Source organism: Trachypithecus francoisi, unplaced genomic scaffold (assembly GCF_009764315.1).
Source record: "Trachypithecus francoisi isolate TF-2019V2 unplaced genomic scaffold, Tfra_2.0 Lachesis_group5, whole genome shotgun sequence".
Lineage (NCBI taxonomy): Eukaryota > Metazoa > Chordata > Mammalia > Primates > Cercopithecidae > Trachypithecus > Trachypithecus francoisi.
Window position 1 is genome coordinate 139,213,792 of NW_022681470.1, and position 15,253 is coordinate 139,229,044.

Here is a 15,253-nt window from a genome sequence, read left to right on the forward strand (position 1 = left end):
AAAAAATAGCCGGGTGTTGTAGCTCACACTTGTCATCCCAGCACTTTGGGAGGCCGAGGCAGGTGGATCACCTGAGGCTGGGAGTTTGAGACCAACCTGCCTAACATGGAGAAAACTTGTCTCTACTAAAAATACACTATTAGCCAGGCGTGGTGGCACATGCCTGTAATCCCAGCTACTCAGGAGTCTGAGACAGGAGAATCGCTTGAACCCGGGAGATGGAGGTTGTGGTTAGCTGAGATCGCGCCATTGCACTCCAGCCTGGCCAACAAAATAAACAGTATTCTTGGGAAGCCTTAAAGGGCCTGAGGTCTTCCCAGGTCAGAATCCATCCATGGCTCCCCACTGCCCTTAGAAAGCAAGCAAGAACTCCTGTGCCTGGCCCTCCACTTGGGGGCCTTCAAGATCCCACTGACCTCCAGCCTCATTTCCCAGCATTCCTTCGTTTTGCATCCAAAATACTCTACCCACCTGACTTCAGCTTCTTAAAAGCCCATCCTCATACCCCAGCTGAATTTTTGCTCAAGCTATTCCCTTTGCCTGGCCTCCCCTTCCCTTCCTAACACTCCTGGGTCCAACTCACCCATCCTTTCTCACCTGAGGGGAAACCCTTGACAGGCACTCCCTGTCCCACTGTGAGACAGCCCTTTGTGCCTGGAAGAGCCATGTGCGTTGGGAGCAGGTTCACCACTGCGTTCCCAGCAACCAGCACCAGACTTGACATGTAATCATCACCCAATAATAAACAGGACAGCAGGGCACAGTGGCACTGCCTGTCATCCCAGCCACTATAGGGAAGCTGAGTTTCTTAAGGTCCAGGAGTTTGAGACTAGGCTGGGCGACCCACCTCTACAAGAAAAGTAGTCAGGTATGGAGGAACAGCCCTGTAGTCCCAGCTACTCCAGAGGCTGTGACAGGAGGATCGCTTGAGCTCTCAGGAGTTCAAGACTGGAGTGAGCTATGATGACGCCACTGCACTTCAGCCTGGATGACAGAACAATATCTTCTTTTATTTCTATTTTTTTAAGATGGAGACTTGCTCTGTTGCCCAGGCTGTAGTCCAGTGGCATGATCTCGGCTCACTGCAAGCTCTGCCTCCTGGGTTCACACCATTCTCCTGCCTCAGCCTCCTGAGTAGCTGGAACCACAGGCGCCCACCACCACGCCCGGCTAATTTTTTTGTATTTTTTGTATTTTTAGTAGAGACGAGGTTTCATCATGTTAGCCAGGATGGTCTTGATCTCCTGACCTCGTGATCTGCCCGCCTCGGCCTCCCAAAGTGCTGGGATTACAGGTCTATCCTCTCTTAAAAAAAAAAAATGAACGAGGCTGGGCGCGGTGGCTCAAGCCTGTAATCCCAGCACTTTGGGAGGCCGAGACGGGCGGGTCATGAGGTCAGGAGATCGAGACCATCCTGGCTAACACGGTGAAACCCCGTCTCTACTAAAAAATAGAAAAACCAGCTGGGCGAGGTGGCGGGCGCCTGTAGTCCCAGCTGCTTGGGAGGCTGAGGCAGGAGAATGGCGTGAACCCGGGAGGCAGAGCTTGCAGTGAGCTGAGATCCGGCCACTGCACTCCAGCCTGGGTGAAAGAGCGAGACTCCGTCTCAAAAAAAAAAAAAAAAAAAAAAAAAAAAAAAAATGAACGAACGCATGTTGAGTGAATGAAACAATGAACACATGAAGTCTCCATTTATTCTGGGATGGGTTAGAGCGAGCCTCTGAGCCTGCCATCAGGCTGGCTGAGTTGTTGCCCAACATTGTATCCAGCGGTCTCAGGCCTGTGCAGTGCACAGCCAGCATGGGGCTCACAGCTGCAGCTGGAATCCAGAAGCTGCCACCTCTGCTGCAAAGGCCAGGCCTAGGGGTCCGGGTACATGCAGTGAGTCCTTGGGGCAGGGCCAGCCCTACTGACTACATGAGCAAAGTTGGTGGTGAGACGAGGGATGTATGTTTCCCTGCCAGTACAGAGGGCAACAAACAGGTGGGTGGCAACCCTCAGGGCTGACGGCATCCCTGCCCAGAGTGACAACCAGGGCCTACTGGCTCTACTAAATCCAGGGTGGCGGAAATCCTGGATGTGCCCCTTGTTATGGCTCAGAGGCCTCCTTTCATCATAGTTCATCAAGCCCCAATACTTCCTCCCTGGAATCAGTAGCAATCCCCCACCCTCCCTCCAACTTCACCCTAGCAAACCACACATGTCCAACCGTGTAGTCTGCTGCCCTTCTTCCCTCCTGGGGCATCCTGAGCCCTCTGGGATGGTGTGCACCCAGTTCCCACTCACGGACCTCCATGGCCCATCCACCAAGCACCCCATCCTATCAACTCATGTAGGACACCGTCCACCCAAAGCGTTGGGGTGTCTCATCACAAGCCAACTGCTGCCTAGCTCTTCCTGGGCCCATCTGTAGGCCCTCCTGCAGGTCAGCTTCCTAGGTTTGGAAGGCAACTGGCCCGGAAGGCCACTGTCAGTGCTCAAGGTGATAGCCACATCTTCCTGAACCCAGCGTCCTGTTGTAGCTGGGATACTGTCACAGGCAAGCGGCATGACGGCATCATCAGCACTGGTGAGGCCCCTGACCGAAGCGAGGGTTCCAAGGATGCTGTGCCCAGAGCTGTTCTCTCCAGACACGTGCCTGCTGTGTGGCAGATCTGCAGCAGGGCGGGCGGGTGGAATCTGTCCCTCGTGGTGGGTCTGCATTCAGAAACGACCGTGGTAGCAATCACTGAGTGGGAAACTGAAGGAGTCCTGTGTTGAGAATGCAGGTGCCTGCCTGGAGTTTGGAGGTATTTGGCAGGTGGGGCCAGGAGGCGTCCCTCTCCATGGGTGTTACAAACTGGTATTCTCTACTCAAATAGAAGGTCTGCTGATCTCACAGGAGTCTCTTCTTGTCCCAACCCCTTAATACGTCCAGGAGAGGAGACAGGACATAAACACATCCTATCAAAATTGGGGGTAGGACTCATCCATCCTCATCCCTCCTCCACTGTGCACTGCTAGGATCGCAGGGTACTTCAGGTCCTCTTCTCCCACCCTTTCCTGGGAGGGACCACTTGGTATCTGGGACCTCCTCTGCTCTAACACAAATGAGAATTCTTCAAAAGTTTTCTAGCACACAACTTGTTCTTTCACCTCTCCAAGAAAGCAAATCTTCATCCTTCGAAAGCACACTTGATATTCTACATTAGCTGAATGATTCTGAGTCAAAAATGGTCCTCGCTTTTCCCAGTGGCCATGGTTACCCAAGCACAGGAGACCAAGGCCTGGGGCTCAGGTCAGCAAAGCAGCATCTCTGTGATGTGTGGTCCCAGGCTTGGCAAGTACAGTTCTTCCTGGATGGCCGACAGGAATCCTGGGGAAAGGCAATCCCAGCAATGTCCTGAAACCAGAGCTCCTCCTCCCTCCCCAGGCAAGGTGGAGCTAGAAGGGCTGCTCTAGCGTGGGGTCTCCACCTCCTGATATTTCGATAGGGCAGGGCCCCGCTGTGGGCCACTCTTCTGGGCAGCATAGTATGCTTGACAGCATCCTTGGCCTGTATCCACTAGATCCCAGAGCACCTGCTAGCTGTGACAACATCCTCCAAACATTGCAAAATTTCCCCTGGGAGGCGAGATTGCCTCAGATGGGAGAATCACGCTCTAGGGAAATCTGCTGGTGTGAGAACCGCAACTCCTCACTCTGCTGAGCCTCCAGATGGCGAGCAGGCTGCAGCTCCAGCACAGACACGAAGCTCCCTCCAGCCACTGACCATCCGTGGCTGGGGTTACCCAGGCCTCACCTGCCCTTTCTTTTTGTAACTGGGTTATGTGTTCCACCACAGGCACGCCCCTACAGAGGACATCACTGGTGTACTTAGAACTACACCAAAATCAGGGAGCAGAAAAAGCCTGCCTGTTTTGGGATGGGTTCCCCAAGACCAGAATGGGCACTGTGAGCCCCTCTGTGGATGGTGGGAGCCTGGAGCCTGGTGGGACACCGGGTCTACACAGCCCAGGAAACCAGCAACCAACCTTTGCTGAGCATGAGTAAAACGTCTAGAAGGCCAGAACTGGACCCTCTCTAAGGACCAGGGAGCATCCTGCTGGCCCGCCCCGCTTTCCCCGAGCAAGGACAGAGCGGGGAAACCTGCTCATTGCGCTGCTGGTGGGTCAGACACCCAGGCCTAAGACGGGCGCAGTTTTGTTTTTCTTTATTTGTCTACATTCAGCTCAATTCAGATGTACTGCCTGAATGACCCAGACATAAAAAGAAACCCCCCACTCTTTCCCACTGGTTTTTAAAATAAAATCTTCACTTATAAAACTGAAACACTAAAGCATTAAAATACAGAAAGCTCGTTTAACTCACTTCACAAAAGCATTAACAAATGACGTATCCCTTCCGTAACTATTTAAAGACAAACTGAGTTACCACTAACACCAAGTGTGAATAGACAGAGGGATACTGAACTGCAAGAACTCAAAAACTCTACCCAGACAAAGTTGTAACGGCAACTAACAAACCATTGAAGACACGGAGTCCCAAACACGGCTAAATATGGGTCACAGGACGGGCCACAGGGTGACCCGCTGCACCTCACGACACAGCAACGTGGACGGGGTGGGGGCGGGGGCCTGGAGGGCCAGCTGACATGTTAACTGTGATGCATAAAACTCGATCTTCTGATGGGGAGTAAGTGCAGAAGGTAGAAATCTCCGCCCCGCGGGGGCTTATCTGTACTGGTAGTTCATGCTGTGCTCTGCGTTTCTGCCATAGCCGCCTTGTGAGGACTGGTAGGAGCTGGGAGGGCCACTGTAGTTCTGGCCGGACCCCGGGGAGTTGTAGTTCGACTGTGAGTAGCCTCCTAGGAGAGAGAGTGGTGGGTTAGAGCCGAGGGGCCCAGCCAGCGGGGCTCAGGTTAGGCAGCCCACACCCAGGACTCGGCCAGGATGCAGGTGGGCAAGACTCGTGGCCTCCTATGCAGCTCTGCCTGCCTACCACACATTACTGGATAAGGCTGACACCAAGACTCCGAGAGGTGGGACCACTGTGACCCTTGTTTCTGGGGGAAGCTACCTGAGCCCAGGGCTGAGCTACTGGCCAGAACCAGGGGAACAGCTGTTTGGCCTCAGTGTCACCCGCATTTCACACAGGTACCAGGGGTTAAGAGTGGGGACACTGCTGGCTCTCCGGCCGCTCGCGAAAGCCTTAGCAGCTGCCAGTGCACCCAAGTGCATACTCTCTCTCACAGGGCCCACCTGCCACTGCAGCCCTGCCCACGCTGCCATCTGCTCCCACCAGGTCCACATCCCGCTTCACAGCAGGTGCCGGGCCCCCATGCTGTGCCACCAGGGGCTCCAGGCCCACCTTGTTTGCCTTGGTATGAGGAGCCGCCCCCAGAACCTCCGCCGTAGCCCCCGTGTGACCCTGGGTTGTAGGATGCCCCGCCTGAGCCGTAGCTGTTCCCGCTGCTTCGGCCTCCACTACCACTGTAGTCTGGGGGAAAGAAGACAGGGTGGTTAAGGGGCCCCAGGAAACACACACCTGGGGCGGCCCAGGGGCCTTGTGGTGCACCTCAGACGCGGCCAGCCCCTGGCCCAGACCCTGGGCCTCTAACTCTTCTCCCTGCCTGCTTCAATGTCGCACATCACCCCAACAGATAAGTGCCAGGAGCCAGCTGCAGCCCTGCAGGGTCACCTGGCCCTGGGCTGGGCTGGGCTGGTCACCAAGCTCCAAAGCCCTGCTGTGGGGTGCCTTCTCAACTGCTCCTGCAGCCCAAACTTCCCAGCAGCAGCTGAGGAAGTGCACGAGACCCCAGCAGCTGCCTCTCCTCAGCCAGTAGCACCAGACAAACGGCACCCCCTTCTGACCCACACACCCAGTGCAGCCTCTGTCAAGTCCCTGGCCTGCTGCTGAGAGCTGCTGGGTCCCAAGGACACACCTACTCAGCCCCACTGGGCCACTGGTGCAGCCTGGGCCTGCTGGGTCTGTGCATGAGGAAGCGGGAGAGGCGGTGGCGGAGAGATCAGGCTCTTGCAGGGGCTGGATGCAAAACTCTCTAGATCAAGTCCCAGGAAGTCACCTTGCAGCCTCACCCACAGCCAGGGTCTAGAGACAGAGGCCTCAGCTACCCCTGCCTTCGGAGAACACACCAGAGAAAGTGGCAGAGACGGCACCATGGGGCCCCACGCCCCATCTTCCTAGCACCCGCCCACAGCCAACACCACGTGTCCTCCTCCTAAGGCCCTTGGCCAGAGGTCTGGGCAGTGCCAAGCTTCCGCCACTCCGTGGGCTGCATTGCTGGGGCCTGGACCCTGGCCCAGCCAAGGAGTTCTGGAAGCCAACTCACTGAATTTGCTCTCGTAGTTGTAGTCGGATCCGCCCCCGCCCCCGGGAGAGTTGTAGGAGTTCGAGTAGGAGTAGCTGCCTTGTCCATGGTTATAGCCTTTCTGCTTGCCCTGCGGGGGGCCATAGTTGCTGTAGGGGCTCTGGTTGTAGGACTGCTGCTGGCCCTGGTGGGACTGGTAGCCTGAGCCGTAGGAGGGCTTCTGCTGGCCCCCGTGCGGCTGCTTCTTCCCAGCGTGTTTTGGGGGCACCGGTGAGTTGTAGTTGTCACCTTGGTAGTAGGAGCCATAGCCGGAGGAGCCACCACCGCCCCCGCCGCCACCGCCACCGGCATTCCCAGAATGCCCTCCGTTGCTGTAGAACTGACCTAAACAGGGAGGCAGTGGGTCAGGCGGAGGACGGGAAAGGGCAGGGGAAGGGAGGGAAGGGCAGGCGGCAGCCATGGGTCCTGAAGGCTGACCCACAAGCCCAGGTCAGAGGCAGCAGAACAAGGAGGGAGAGGAGCAGTGGCTCCCGTCCTTAGTGCAGCCATTCAGGCTGGCCCAGCCTTCAGCTCCACTCACCCAGCAGCTGATGACAACAATGGGGCTTTGCCAAGCAGCACGCGCCAGCAGCTTTTGCAGTGGATGTCAACATTACAATGAGATGGACTCCGAGCGCAGGACGACATTCACAGCTAGCTGACGGCTACCCAGAGATCCCCAATGGCGACAGGAAAAGCAAAGCCCCAGAGAAGCAGCGGCCACCCCCCTCCTCCCTGCTGTGCTGGAAACAGGCTCCATAGGCACAGGCCTGGAGGTCCCCAAGAGATACTGTTTAAAGAGGCCCCTGGACCGTCATCATCCTGAGACCAATTGGTCTGAGCTGGTTTGGTTCATGGAAGACAAATCGAGACTTAGTCAATGATGCAGGCACCTCCCTTGTGATACTCGTGCAAGCATGTGACTCAGGATGTGAGCAAGCCCCAGCCTGGCTGGTGCGGGAAGACTGGCCACGGCTGGGGCCAGGACAGCCACCAGGTGAGGCCTAGACCTACAGCCCTCATGTCCCCAACGCCCCTTCCTTGTCCCCAGCACAGCTGCTGGGTGCACATGGGACTGAGCAGCAGGGCTGAGAGCGTGCAGTGCAGCCACCACATTCTCAGCTGCAAGCTGAAAATGTAGCAGCGAGACCCCACTACTGGTCAACTAGGTTTGTCAATACACAGCCCCACCAGAGGCCTGAGTGGAACAAAGGGGATGGCACTGGCTGAGGGAATGCTGCACCCCAAGCCTTGCAAGGGAGCCCCACAGAGGGGGTCTCCACAAACGGGCATGGGAAGGCTGAGAGGGTGGGTGAGGCGGGAGGCCAGTTCATGGTGGTAGCTCTTCAGCCAAGCTGGGCAACGCCCAAGTGCTCAGCAGGTGCAGCTGAGTTCCTGGGCTCTCAGAGCAGGTCGGCTTGTGAATGCAGCCACCTTTGCCCAGTTAAGCTGCCCAGACCACCAGGCCCAGGGTGGGTGGGACGGAAGGGGAGGCTCCCACACTGCCTGTCCTTCCTTCCCAGATTGAGGACACCAAGGGCCCACCGCCTCCTGGGTGGGGTAACTGGGAGTCCTCACGTGCCTCCACCCACTGGAGAGGTATACCCCACGCTGGTGTGGTGGGCTGCCTACACAACAATGTGGACAGAACTATCTGCAACCTTCGGTTTGTGTTCTTCAGGCAGGCCTCCTCCCTCGCCCCCCATCACAAAGCCAAGACACCAAGGGGGAGGACGTGTCCCACAATGCCAGAAAGCGAACATGCGGCAGCTCAGCGAGGAGACTGGGAGGATGGGATCTTCAGAACACCCCGACCAGGACCCAGGACCCACACCCCACAGCCCCACTGCCCCAGCTTCCCCAGTGTCCTGCACTGAGCACACCACCTCGCCCCGCCTGAAGCCGGGAATGAATGAAGACGCAAGGGCCGAGGGCTTGTTACTTTCACATGTATTGATTAAAAAAAAATAAAGGGGAGGGGGAGTTTTCAACGTCATTCAGGATAACTATTTTCCTGGTATAAAAAGACATTATTCTCAAACAGTAACTTTCTAAAAAAAAAATACATCATGCAATCAAAGTTTTAAAAAGTTTCACTGAATGTTTCAAACCTCTGGGAACAAATCACGTAGTAACCATTTTGACCAGTTTTTGCCTGAATAAACGCAAAATCTTGCAAGTCAACACAGACGCAGGCTTTGCTGCAAAAACTAACCACTGATCAGAGCCAAAACCAGTTTCCAAGGAGGACACCTGCCAGAAAACAGGGGCCTCAGTAAAGAGCCAGAATGACTCTGTGTGTGTTGGTAGACGGAAACTTCTATGCCTTTGGAGTCTGTGGCAGCTGCACACGCAGCAGCACTACCTCTGCCCAAGGAAAAGCCAGCCCTTTACTAGAGAAGCAGGGAACATCATGGTTCTTTCTCCTTGATTAAAAGTCCCAACAGGCCAGGCGCGGTGGCTCAAGCCTGTAATCCCAGTACTTTGGGAGGCCGAGACGGGTGGATCACGAGGTCAGGAGATCAGGACCATCCTGGCTAACACGGTGAAACCCCGTCTCTGCTAAAAAATACAAAAAACTAGCCAGGCGAGGTGGCGGCGCCTGTAGTCCCAGCTACTCGGGAGGCTGAGGCAGGAGAATGGCGTAAACCCGGGAGGCGGAGGTTGCAGTGAGCTGAGATCCGGCCACTGCACTCCAGCCTGGGTGACAGAGCGAGACTCTGCCTCAAAAAAAAAAAAAAAAAAAAGTCCCAATAAACTAAAAACAAAAAAATCCAGAATCCCATGCATCTGCAGCTGTAATTAAGACTTGCAAAATTTCACGTCATCTACCCCTTAAAGCCTGTCTGTTTCTTGCACTAATAATGGAAGCACAGTTTTGATACCTTTGAGAGTTCACTCTCTAGCTAAACCAGCCATAAAACATTGCATTCCCAAACAAGAACCCACCAGAGCATTACAAGAGGCGGGAGAAGCTAATTCAGCGCAATACAAAATTCCCCACGTTCCCAACGTTTTCACATGCTCGTAATAAGAAAAAAGCCGGTTTCTCTGGATTCAGATGTGGTGAAATCGTTTTCATCACTGTCAAAGGCATCAACCAGATTTGGGAGTTTGTTAAAAGGTTAAAAATTCATACAAAACCTGCTGTAAATTAAGACAAAGGTAGATTAAAATGCGTCAATGTCTGTCTCTTTAAATAAAGTAATGCTTTCCATAAAAAGCAAAGGTGGGCTTTTGCCTTGATGCCGAACAACGCTGTCTCTAGAATTCTGTGCAATTCTGCACAAAAATACATTCTCTGAAAAAATTGTTTTCCACTTAGTGTGAATGAACTTCAATAGGACCAAGTTCAAAGGCAAATCACGATAAAAACTGCCATTGTCTTAAATTCTGCAGGCTAAGAGTTTCAGACAAGCTGCGGTGAAAAGCCACGGTTGAGAAACCCAGTGAAGCACAGGGACACAGCACGGACACTTTGGGTTTTGGAGTTGGAGGAAATTGGAGTAAAAAGTTGATTTTGTGTGCAATACTTTTAGACGCTCTAGGAAGACCCAAAATCATGATAGCCGTAGCAGTCTGTGAAAAAGTCACCTACAAAAGGGGGAGACAGAGCAGAGAGAAGAAATTAGAATTCTTTTGAAAAAGGGCACAGAGCGCCACATTTGAAATTCATGTTTTAGATTTCTCTGCTCCTGTAACCCCCCAATGAAGGCTCCTTCTCAAGACAAGAGCTGTGCACTGGCCGGAAAAGCGTATTCATAAGATTGGTGCTTCGCATGGCTTAAAGCAGAGAAATTTAAAATTCTAACTTTTAAGGAACTTTGCAGTTACACGAGTTTGTGTGTTAACACAATTAATCCCACGGTGGGGCGGGGGGGGGGGGTCGAGGGCCATATGACTTATTCACCGCAAAAAGGTGTGTGCCCCTTCTACAGCCTCCTCGAGGCTGCTCTGGCCGCCCGTTGCTAACTCAGGCCCAGAAGCTACACTGCGCTGCTTCCCAGTCAGACAGAGAAACACACTTACTGTAGCCTGCTGTCGCCGAGCTGCCTCCGTACCCGTAGCTTCCATATCCAGCGCCTGGAAGGGAAAGACAGGGTTACCGGGGACCAGCAGTGTCTCAGGCCCACCCCAGGGACCCCCCACACTTGTTCCCAGAGCATGCACATGCGGAAGATGGGTACAGTGCAGTACGAGGGCCCTTACCAGCATTCATGTAGCCTCCGTGGTTGGCACCACCAAATCCTCGCCCGCGCCCTCGTCCCCGGATGTTCCCGCCTCTTCCCCGCCCTCGAAGATTGGGGGGTGGGGGCACTTCATTGTGCATGGGGCCTCCCATGCCGAAGCCAGGGTTATGTGGCTAGAAAAAAACACAGGGAAGTGACATTCCCTTTGTGCTTACATTGCAGGAGAACCCATGCCTGAGCCAGGAGGTTCAAGGGCCACTGCTCACCTTAGCAGCAAATTTCGGTCCCCCTCTGACGGGTACTGGGGCTCTCTTCTTTTTGTTGGCATCAAGGGCGAGAGGGGTGTCAGGGAAAAGCTTTTCTAGGGCAGCAAGGGCAGCGTAGGCCTTCGCCACCTTTTTGTTGGAACCAGCACCTTGGAACTTCTGTCCATCCACTTCAACCTGGAAAGTGCAGACAGAGGTGACCCAGTGCCTCCCTCTAGGGGCAGGGGGACCCCAGGCCTCCCCATGGGATTGCCCCAGCAGGCAGCTCCAGGCCGCGCACCTCCATGACGAAGCGCTTGTCGTGGCTGCCACCGGTCTCGGAGATGAGCTCATACTTGAGCCCCCGCCTTTTCTCGTTCAGCTCCATGACTGGGTTCTTGCCGTGCTTTGTCAGGATTGGCCCCTGCTGTTTTACGTTCTCAGGGAAAATAGAAAAGACGACCGACAAACTCAGCTATGGGCTTTCCAGCCACACAGGAGGAGCAGCAGGACTGAGGCGGGGCCTCTGCTCCTCATACACTGCCCGTCCTTGCCAGACAGTCTCCACTGACTCTAGTGAAGGCCTTCCAGCAATGTGGCCCTTCCCTGTGCCTCCCCTCTGAACAGCATGTTCTCAACCCAAGGCCACCCCAATGTAGCCTAGGATGCTGAGACAACACTCACAAGGCCCTCCCCGACACAGCTTATAGGGCAGCACCCAACTTCCTATGCGGGCTTCTGGCCTAAAAGGTCAGCTTTTTGGGGCAAATTAACAAGGACCAGTAACCACCTCACTGACAGGACACATGGCTGCCTGCTCTGTCCTGGCCGTCACTCCCAGCACCCACCATGTGCTCACCTCGGCAGTGGCATCTGAGGGAAAGGCCGCACTAGGGGCTGAGACAGCTTCTACCACTGGGGCGGGGGCCACCACCGCTGGCTTCGCCTCAGTTTCCTCAGCCGAGTCCTCCCCTTTGCTAGAATCCCTGCCTTCGGCACCCGTCGGCAAGCCCATGTCCTGTAACACCTGCAGAGGTAGCAAGACCCCCAAGGTCCCAGTGAAGCAGGGCTCAGCCTGGGAGCCATGCATGCAGGGCCTCCCCATGGCCTACAGGCACCCACCCAGAAAGCCATCTGGAGGAGGGCTGTTTCCCTTCAGCTTCTGCTCCCAGGAGGCCCTAATGTCCAACCATGTTTGGGGAACCCCTCTGCCTGCCAGCCACAGTGGGAAGGCGTTCTTGGCACATGTGAGCTACAAATAGCCGTCATCTAACTATATGTGTTTTTAGGATCTACATGCCCTCCCTGAGAGACAGTGGCTCATATGGGGCCCAAAACAAAGATCATGGTTCTGCTATTAGAAGACAGTGACGCTGGCCACACTTACCTTAACGGCCACATGCAGCTTGGCCGTCTTTTTGGAGGGCCCAGAGGCCTCGAATGAATTGCCATCAACCTCCACAGACATGGTAAAGATGGGGGCATGGACGGGCCCAGTCTGGGACACCAGCTTGTACTGCAGCCCTGGCTTCAGCTGGTTCAGCCGCATCAGGGCATTCATAGCTTGGGGGGGCTCTGCCTTCTCCTCTACAGAGAGAACACCAAGGTGGCTCTGGATCAGCACGATGGCAGGTCTCCACGAGAGAGCTCTGCCGATCCTAATCCCCAGGCCTGCCTCTGTGGCGTAACACAGTGGGTGGGGCAGCCACACAAACTGAACCCAGCTTGCACCTCTCCTGTGGCCTCCAGCTGTGGCACCATCATCCTACTCATCTTCTACATCCCCAATCATGCCTCATCATTGTTAAAGGACTCAGAAATCACAAGTAAGAAAAATGAAACACAAGCAGGCGCTCCCTATAGCTTCAGGGTGAGCCTTCATAGGACCAGATGGATAAAGCAGCAGCATGAGGGGATGTCTGCACCTTCCTGTTTTTTTATCTATTTAGTTTTTAAAATCTTTCAACACTCAATTTAAGCAAGGTCTCGCTCTGTTGCCCAGGCTGGAGTACAGTTGCTCACTGCAACCTCCGCCTCCCAGGCTCAAGTCATCCTCCCATCTCAGCCTCCCAAGTAGCTGGCACTACAGCTGTGCCACCACACCCAGCTAATTTTTGTGTTTTTTGTAGAGACGGGGTTTCGCCATGTTGCCCAGGCTAGTCTCAAACTCCTGAGCTCAAGCAATTCTCCCGCCTCGGCCTCCCACAGTGCTGGGATTACAGGCGTGAGCCACCGCGCCCGGCCTGTACCTTTCTTCTGAATCTTCTTCTTCTTTTTGCTGGGAGACTTCTCTTCCCCGTCCTCCTCCATTGGGCGTTTCATGGGCGTAATGGCATAAGTGGTGCTGGGTGGGATCTGAACTGCAAGGAGAGAGCAGGTCATGGCTGAGAGATGCAGATGGCCACTCTTCCTGGAGCCCCAGCCATCAGGCAACCGCCGTGGGCTTACCGGTGTAGTCCACTGGGTTTTCATTCTTTGGTTTCTTGGGCATCTTGGAAGGCAGAGGGTCCATGCCCAGGACTTTATGGAGCTGGCCGAAGGCAGCGAGTCGCAGTGCGTGCTGGAGAAGGGGAAGAGGCTCTGACTCAGCTGCCCTGTGCTCCCAGTCATGGAGTGTGCGCTCACTACTGCCTTCTGAGGAGGGGCAGAGCTGAAGGGCTGCTAATGGTCTCCTCTACGACAGCAAGCAGTCCCCCACCAGCCAGGGGAGAGCCTGACTGCTCAAGTCCAGCCTTGCTGTGGGGGAAGGCCAGCCTGTGACCACCCCCCTTCCAGAGGAATACAGGAGACCCCAACCTGGGGACTGGTTGCCACACGGAGCCATGTGGTAGCCTGCAGGGGAAGGTCCCCCGGAGCAGTCCGCACAGCAAACACATCTCCCAGCACCACTCAGTGTCCGAAAATGGCACTCGAGCAAGCCAAGGGAGGGGGCAGACGACAACCAGGCATGGCACCAGGGGAAAGAAGCAGCCCAGATTGGGGCGCCCTGTATCAGACACAATCCCTTTGCCTTCAGTCCCCGACCTGAGCCTACGAGTCCAGGGGCTACCCTGGGAATACCCAGTAATGGAACTGGAAGCCAGTGATTACAGACTGGGTCAGGGCGCACGGTGGCAATGGCGATGACTATACCTGCGCACTCTGTGTGATATCTTCCCGTTGCTGTCTGTCTAGATGCCCAATAGCATCAGTGGCTTCTTTTTCACAAGGGTCATAAATGCCAGAACCATCTGAAGGCAGGAAACAAGGAAGATATGCAGAGGATTATCTTTTAGCATCTCTGAAGAGGTGTGCTGGCTGAGGGAACTAGGTGTGTTACCCACCGCGCCCCATCCACACCCAGCTCTGGAAACATGCCTAGCTCGGTGACCCACTCGGCGTCCAGCCCTTGACAGAAATAATTCACAAGTGTCTCAGAGCAAGAAAGTCACGTGGGAGTGGGTCACCACTGCCCCGGATCCGCCCTCTGAATGACGGCTGCGGACCCGGTCAGGGCTGGATATGATGGTGCCAGAGGGTAGTCACATGCTTCAGCTCTAGGGAGTGGACATGGGGCTGCTGCTGTCCTAACCCAGTCAGTGTACCCGCCAACAGGCGGCCTGGAACCCTGTCCTTTCCCTGCAACCTGCAAAGCACAAGGCCCCAACCTGGCATCACGATGCCCGACGCCAAGCACTCCAGCACTCTTCGCAGGGCCTCGCCAGCACCCATCGGTCTGTTGGCCGTGCCAATGGATTTCTCACACAGGAGCTCGAGAGGCTGAAAGGGAAGAGGGACAGTGAGCCAAGAGCCTACAGGATGAGGCCGGCCGCCACTAGGGAGCTGTCACTAGATGAGTGGGTCAGGGCACACGTGGGACTCATAGCCATCCAATCAGGTAAAGTCAAAGCCTCAGGGCTAAGCCTGAGCCAGAGCACCTAGGACAGGGAGGACCAGACATGACATCCTGCAGGCTGTGTGAGTTCAGAGACCAAGCTGAGGTTATAATGCAGTATCTCATACTTAAAATCTAACCATTTATTTACAAATATAAAAACCACCCCAACTGTGGGCTGAAAAAAAAAGCGACAGCTGGTAAGAACTGGTCCTGCGTGAGAGCATCTGCAAACCTTCCCAGAGGGATCATTCCCACCTCCTGGCCAGCCTCCTCCTGGGATTGAGCCGTGAGACCCCTGCAAAGAGCCCTGACTCACACTGTCCCAACCCCAACCCCAGGTGTGGCAAGCAGGAGCAGCTCCACAGGCAGCTCTGGAGAGTACACACCAGCCACATGTCAAGGGGCACTCTGGCCCCGTGATCATCAAGTGTTCCTGGGATATCCTAGAGACTCTGTACACACCATCCCCTAGTAGCCATAGCAACATGCCTTACCCAGCCTCGGAGGGGACCCCAGGTGGGCACGCGAGTGCACAGGTCCCTCAGGACCCGGATCACAATGACACAGGACTTCAGTCCGTTGGCTCGAGCCT

General features: G+C 55.1%; 1 protein-coding gene across 6 annotated transcripts in view; it reads right to left on the reverse strand.

The window, feature by feature from the left end:
* Positions 1-1,672: 1,672 nt before the first annotated feature.
* ILF3 (interleukin enhancer binding factor 3) overlaps positions 1,673-15,253 on the reverse strand; it is a 43,147-nt gene continuing 29,566 nt past the window's right edge. Inside the window, exons 7-20 of one of the 6 annotated variants that reach the window (XM_033197790.1) lie at positions 15,156-15,251; positions 14,432-14,543; positions 13,917-14,014; positions 13,233-13,344; positions 13,034-13,144; positions 12,172-12,371; positions 11,644-11,811; positions 11,086-11,211; positions 10,806-10,982; positions 10,559-10,712; positions 10,379-10,432; positions 6,332-6,694; positions 5,350-5,478; positions 1,673-4,846 (exon numbers count right to left, since the gene is read on the reverse strand). In XM_033197790.1, the coding sequence (XP_033053681.1) occupies positions 4,713-4,846; positions 5,350-5,478; positions 6,332-6,694; positions 10,379-10,432; positions 10,559-10,712; positions 10,806-10,982; positions 11,086-11,211; positions 11,644-11,811; positions 12,172-12,371; positions 13,034-13,144; positions 13,233-13,344; positions 13,917-14,014; positions 14,432-14,543; positions 15,156-15,251 (2,034 nt within the window). In that variant the 3' untranslated portion in view covers positions 1,673-4,712. Of the gene's footprint in view, positions 4,847-5,349; positions 5,479-6,331; positions 6,695-9,198; positions 9,944-10,378; positions 10,433-10,558; positions 10,713-10,805; positions 10,983-11,085; positions 11,224-11,643; positions 11,812-12,171; positions 12,372-13,033; positions 13,145-13,232; positions 13,345-13,916; positions 14,015-14,431; positions 14,544-15,155; positions 15,252-15,253 lie in introns of those variants that run through there. The other 5 variants (XM_033197789.1, XM_033197791.1, XM_033197794.1 and 2 more) reach the window with 5 other exon arrangements.